The following is a 6,284-nucleotide window of genomic DNA, read 5'->3' as shown; positions in this document are numbered from 1 at the left end:
ATGTTCAAGCGGCAATATTACGCTGTAGGCTTTGTGTTGGTTTGAAGCGGTGGGAACGAAAGTGGTAGATGCTGTTGTTGGTTCGAAGATGATACCACAATTGTTGTGGTTTCTATGTATACCCTTCAAAACAAAAATGTTGTATCTTTATGAATAACTACGGAAAGTTCGTCTCGTTCCTAAGGGAGACAAGTGCATATATTTCATAGCAGGTGAAGAATTGGTACGAGAGTAGTAGTATGAGAGACGAAATTTTGGTATTTAAAAAAAAAAATATTCATTTGCAAAAAAAATATTCATTTACTTTACCAAGAACACAAACAATTCAGTGTAGGTCGTGAAAGTCGTTGTGCTGGCATCAGAGATAGCAGAGGATCTCAGGATCTCTTATGGATCTACTCCACGCAATTTGATAAATGTATTGAGTATGTGGCGTGTTATTGCTAGACTCATACTAAAAAAAAACTGTATTTTTTCAAAAACCAAGTAGGTTATAGATTGAAAAGAGAAATTTGACATCGAAGCTGATCAATTTTGGTGACGATGCGTGGGATTAAGAATATGACGTCGAAACTCAAATCAAAATTCGATGAAGACGAACGGCCTGAATGACGGCCAATTGAGCCGAGGCTTATAACAAATTTGATCAACTAAACCTCACTTTATTGTACTTATTGTTCTTGTACTTAATTTTAGTTGCTATGGAAGTCGTAACTTCGTAGCAGTTTATGAGAGAGTTATAAGATTCCAGTGCTATGGCTTTATTCAGCAGGACAGAACGTCAATCATTGTTATTAACTAGGGACCTCGTTCAGGCTTATTTCTGATCTATCTAATGACTTGATCCCAGTTTAGTTAACCAAAATCAGCGGATATGTTCGTTGGAATACATACATATGTAACATACGATGGCAGACCGATGAGCGCGATTTCTTTCTCAACGTATGTAGTGTATTTTTACCTTTCAACCCAAGTCTTTAAATAGACTGAAAATAGAGGTCTGCAAAGTAGAACTTGGACGCATGGACAAAATCAAAAGTAAGTTTAGAGTAATGGTTGTTGAACGGGAAAAACTGATACAACGTTCTTCGCCGCCAATTATGACTATATATCGCGGGAAAACTCGGCCAATAACCCACTTCCTTCAGGTTGATTACACTTCTTGAATGACGGAAAACGGTATACTGTATGGCTGCTATATTTCACGGTCTCACTAATGCGTTTGTTGTTGAAAATGTTTAAACGCGGCTTCCATCGCGACGACAGTTTTTTTATAATCATGCACTCATATCATACTTCCGGTCTTCTGAGATGCTAACTGTATCTCGCGCACCTTCAATCGGCGGTCTGCTTATAAGAAATTGTGGACTTTTGTCACTTTATTTATTTGGCAGCCGTTTTCGAGCTGTCTGTGTACGGCTCATTAAAAACCGACCGAAAATCGATAAACCAATTTTAGACGGTCGTCATCGTAGGGGAAGGGTTATCCTAAACTGTAGTCAACCGGCCTTTGATTTCAATGAGCAATTTTTTTACGAAATACAAAAACCGAATCCCTGGTCGATATTGTGTGTCCCCATCATTCTAAAATCTCCAGAGAGTAGCGTTTCCATACGCGGTTAAAACACAACTACGAGTCCGATTGGTGGCCTTCTACGAGGTTGTACCACACGATGATTACCTATTGCGATAATTGTGCTATCGTGAAGCTTTGATGGGCTCTCTCAGATAGGTGCACAACCAATTCTTGTAGTAGTGGTAGACAAAGAGAGAGAGAGAGAGAAAAGGAGAGACAGAGATTTCCTTTAGGTTGAAGAGAACAAGAAGAGAAGGAATAATTTTTAATTGGCGCCGTCAAGTGGAGAGGGACGTGATGCGCTACTGTGAACACAATTTCATTGATAACAACTACGATCAGAAGATAAAAAAATACAATTAAAGAGAAACCTGTTAAGTCGTTAATCATTAATCCAGAGTCACACAAGGATGACGAATTACATGGCTATATATTGAGGATATTGAGGAAATATTTAGATACTACAATAAAGTGAACATAACAGTGAAATAAAGTCTATAAAGTTTTTTGCAGATTCGAGTGATTTCCAAAAAGGATTTCCTGAATAAATACGTCGATTTGCTCTATGATGGTACTGTACCACTCACGAAGCCTCTAGATACTTCACTACTGTGGAACAGAGAGAAAATGGACGATGCCAATCCTCCTGCTTCGCAAGCTTTAGAAGTAAGACAACTTACATATTGAAGGAATTTATCTTTTCTATTTGGTTTTCTTGCGGTTTGCTTCCGTCCTATAGACCAGTATTATCCGGTCAGATAATATTAGCATGCTCAAGGATTGTATTGCAGAACTTCTATCGGAGTGAATGGACAACTCTCTAAATATAAAATAAACAGACACGTGGCAGTGGAACAGATTGTGCTACAGGCCTTCTGTCAAAAGATAGTATAGAGTAATTTAATGGAATATAAACCATTCTAAAAATAGTTTCCAGACATACATCCGGGATCAATAGCTCACTCAGTAGCCTTTTGTGGTCCCAATAGATACCAACAAAAATAAGAAAATAGGGTTCTGTAACAGGGTTTAATAGACAGCCGAATGATTTTCTATTCAACTTGCACTCCTGCACTCTGAGAGCACTCATCAGCAACTCGGTATAAGGGAACTGTGGGACGGCATCTCAAGCACCTTATGTACAGCTGCAAACGACACTATTGGTTTTCGGAAAATGCCAAAGAACAACTGGTACAATAAGGAGTGCCGTGTCGCAGCGCAACGTTACAATCGACAACAACACTTGGGGGATGGGATAGATACCGAGAGTTGAAGAGGGAAGCGAGACGCATTTGCAGGTAAAACAAAGAGAGATGCCGAAATGCGTGAGCACGAAGAGCTTGAAAAGCTGGCCGACAGGGGAAATGTTCGAAAATTCTACGAAAAGGTGCGGTGACAGAAGGTTTCAAGACCGGAGCATGCTCTTGTAGAACCCCTAGAGGTGATCTAGTGACTGATGCCCAGAGCATATTAAAATTATGGATCGAACACTTTTCCAAAAGTATAACACCAAGAGATGGTGAATCCGATTCCCCACCCGATGACGATGGAGCGGACGTTCCATTGCCCGACCATGAAGAAGTTGGAATAACAATTACCTGTCTGAAGAACGACGGCCGATGGATTGTCGGCCCAGCTATTCAAATACGTCGGCGAAGAACTGATAACGAGCATGCATCAACTTCTTTGTAGCATATGGTCGGATGGTCAGCATGCCCGCTGATTGAAATTTAAGTGTGCTCTGTCTAATACACAAAAGGAAGACCGGACACTCTGCGTCAACTTCTATCCAGCGTATTGTGTGATATATTAAAGCCTATCGTCAAAAGCAAGTGTGGCTTTAGACCTGGAAAATCAACAACTGATCACACCATGCAAATGGCTCTGGTAGTGAATGAGGGCAAGCCGAAATATCTCCTGTCATCAAACAAACAGTCTTCGCATTTGCCACTTGGCTCCTACGTCACTGCTAACAGTCATAAGTTCGAATGGATGAAAGCACTCCAGTTCTGAAAGTATTCGACGCAGTACTCACCGAGGGAAGTAGAGGAAGAGTAAGACCTTCACTCCGTTGGAAAGACCAGGTGGAGAAGGACCTGGCTACACTTGGAATCGAGCTCAGAACGAAACATCAGAGACCGTATAAATATATATACATATATAACAAGTTGACAAGCTGATTCATAACCCACTAAGATAAAAAGTTCTGACTTATGTGATCAAACAAGTAGTTAAACAAGATACACGTAAAAACAAAGAAGTTAAAAAATGCAGCTTTTCATAAAAGCACACCGCCTGTAACAATCAAACTGGTACAATTGTTTGCTTATGGAAAATCATTAGTATTTAGAATAACCTAGTTTTTTATATTATAACTATACTATACAATGAATATAAGTATAAACTTTAAAAATACTGTAAAATAAGTTAAATTGTAATTTTAGAAATATGAAAGAAACTAGAGCTAGTTAAGAAATGTTGACATACATACATGGTTAGTAAAAAATGTTTAATGGGTACAGCTATAACAAGAATGATATGATTTTTATTAATTCATTTAGTCCACAGCCATTGGTTCTTCATTATTATCATTTGAATAATATTTGTTGTATACAGAGACGAAATCCCTGGCTTCCTTGCCAAGAATCTGAAATTAAGCAAAACAAATTATAATTACAAATGGTGTTTTATATTAACAGTTAAAAAAAATGTACCCCCGCAGTTTGTTGTAAAACATCTTTTGGTGGAAATTCCATAGTAGCGCGATAACCCCACGAGAACAAATACCTAAAAGTATTAAAAATTATTTTTATCAATTAGACAATTTGAAATGACGTATGTGCATGCCTTGTTTCCATGTCTGTTTCTGAATCGGATTTTTCTCGCTTCAAATATAATTGCTTTACAAATGTTTCACAAATAAGCTTTCTCAGATTTCCTGTAAAGTATGTATGCTCCTCGTCGATATCTATCCGTAGGCCTTTGAGGAAATTAAATAGTTGCTCTGCAAATAGTATGCGTAATTTAATATTATTTTGGGGGTTTTATATATATTTTCTAAATACCTTCATCCACACGGCAATCTTTCATTAACAGATAAGACAGTATAATAAATAATAATGTTAAATGGCGGATCTGTTCCAAATCATACTCTGCTGTGGAGGATGCACTTAACTCCGAATAGCAAATATATTTTCTAGTTTCAGGTACACGCTGTAAAACTATTCCATAAATCTATAAATGAAACACAAACTCTTTAGGTACATAAATTTATTTAATTAATATATTAATTACCTTTTTCAATGTTTGAATTACACTTGGTAGACATTCCTTGAGGAGTGCTTTGTCTTTGCCAAGTATTTCACGCATTTCTTCTTCCTTTATAGGGAGTTTATTTTCAATATTGTTGATTGCAAATACCAAAATTGCATTTCGACATTGAGCAAGCTTCTCCTCGTCTTCCATTTTTTTAAAAGGCTAATATTTTGGAGGATTAAAAAAGCGCCAATTGTATTTACTACTAGTAATTTTTACCGATGCCACATTTATATGTATCGATATACAAAAGTCTATCGGTTAGCACCTAAAATTAGTCGAATATTATACTGAAGAAAACTTTATTAAAATAAATTACATTATTTATTTTATTTTAAGCAATAAAGATCCCGTCAAAAATTGGCCTTGTATTAACAAAATACCAAAATTTTAATAAATTAGGAAACGATAGTGAATAACATCAGGTAGTGGTCACATCACTAACTTACCAATTGAATTATGTTGTAAAGTCCAATCAGAATTTAGCTGTCTTATTATTGAATTATTATATTTAAAGTATTCAAATTTAAATTTATTTAATTTTTTACTTGAAATAATGTAATTATCTATTAAATATTTTTCAGATAGCTCACGAAGTGTGAATTTTATCGAACCACTATTTTGTTTACGAATCGTGCAAAGGAAAATGTCAGACAACAACGACGGACATCTAGTGGCGAAAATGTATAATCAAATGTTAAATATAAAGAGAGTCACCGGTGCTCTCCCAACAGAAGGGAGCAAAAAATTCAACACACATACAATCGTTTTTACCATTCATCCTCGCGTACATAGTGGCAGCGACAGCGACAGAAGCAGAAGTGTAGACAGCGCGAAGTATATGTCGTTCTGAAAAGTGCCCTAAAATGAAGAAATGCTAAAAAGTCAAATTGAATTTATAGTGAAAAAATATGCTGAAGTGAATTGGAATAAATAGAATATACGCGTGTGCAAATTAAAATGTGCTATTGATACAAAAATAAAAGTGAAAAGTAATAGAAAATATGTAAATGCAATATTATACCTACATATGTATATCAAAGTGAATATGTAAATTGTAATCAGAAGGAATTTAGTGACACAAAAACACGAGTAAAATAGCCCAGCAGGCGAGTAGCAGTTTCCGCAAAAGTCAGCAAAGCTCCTGCAGCAAAGTGGATTGGAAAGGAAAATGAACATGAATGCCCTGCAAAAAGTCGGTAAGTAAAACTACATCTCCATTCCACTAATATGTACTTAAGTGTCCGATTTTGAGAAAGGATTAGTGGAAAGCTGTACCAAACCATACTTTGTTTAATCATGTTTGTGATACTAAGAATTTGTGCAAAAGTATTTGCCGCAGTGAAGTTCTAAATATCCGGACAATTGACAGTTGCTCTTATACAAAAAATAG

At 36.5% G+C, this 6,284-nt stretch overlaps 2 protein-coding genes across 2 annotated transcripts in view; one reads left to right on the top strand and one right to left on the bottom strand.

Moving 5' to 3' along the window:
* Positions 1–3,823: 3,823 nt before the first annotated feature.
* On the bottom strand, positions 3,824–5,413 carry LOC126759709 (melanoma-associated antigen D4). Its single transcript, XM_050474740.1, has 6 exons — positions 5,341–5,413; positions 4,871–5,159; positions 4,642–4,810; positions 4,424–4,580; positions 4,291–4,363; positions 3,824–4,223 (listed from the first exon to the last, which is right to left on the bottom strand). Exons 2-6 carry the CDS (start codon positions 5,039–5,041, stop codon positions 4,134–4,136), a joined length of 660 nt encoding a protein of 219 aa, XP_050330697.1. The 5' UTR covers positions 5,042–5,159; positions 5,341–5,413; the 3' UTR covers positions 3,824–4,133.
* A 266-nt stretch (positions 5,414–5,679) lies between these two features.
* The window catches only part of LOC126759700 (guanine nucleotide-releasing factor 2), a 54,385-nt gene continuing 53,780 nt past the window's right edge, over positions 5,680–6,284 (top strand). The window contains exon 1 of the mRNA XM_050474722.1: positions 5,680–6,090. Within this exon, the coding sequence (XP_050330679.1) occupies positions 6,063–6,090 (28 nt within the window). The 5' untranslated portion in view covers positions 5,680–6,062. The remainder of the gene's footprint in view (positions 6,091–6,284) is intronic.

Source organism: Bactrocera neohumeralis, chromosome 5 (assembly GCF_024586455.1).
Source record: "Bactrocera neohumeralis isolate Rockhampton chromosome 5, APGP_CSIRO_Bneo_wtdbg2-racon-allhic-juicebox.fasta_v2, whole genome shotgun sequence".
Classification (NCBI taxonomy): Eukaryota; Metazoa; Arthropoda; class Insecta; order Diptera; family Tephritidae; genus Bactrocera; species Bactrocera neohumeralis.
This window is presented reverse-complemented; position numbering and strand designations above follow the sequence as displayed.

What these genes read in the sequence shown, in the direction of transcription:
- LOC126759709 (XM_050474740.1), bottom strand. Translation starts at nt 5,041, where the DNA reads ATGGAAGACGAGGAGAAGCTTGCTCAATGTCGAAATGCAATTTTGGTA. An exon ending in TAATTCAAACATTGAAAAAG is followed by an intron (nt 4,811 to 4,870) that starts GTAATTAATATA and finishes TTTCATTTATAG; the next exon opens with ATTTATGGAATAGTTTTACA. An exon ending in GAAACAGACATGGAAACAAG is followed by an intron (nt 4,364 to 4,423) that starts GCATGCACATAC and finishes TAATACTTTTAG; the next exon opens with GTATTTGTTCTCGTGGGGTT.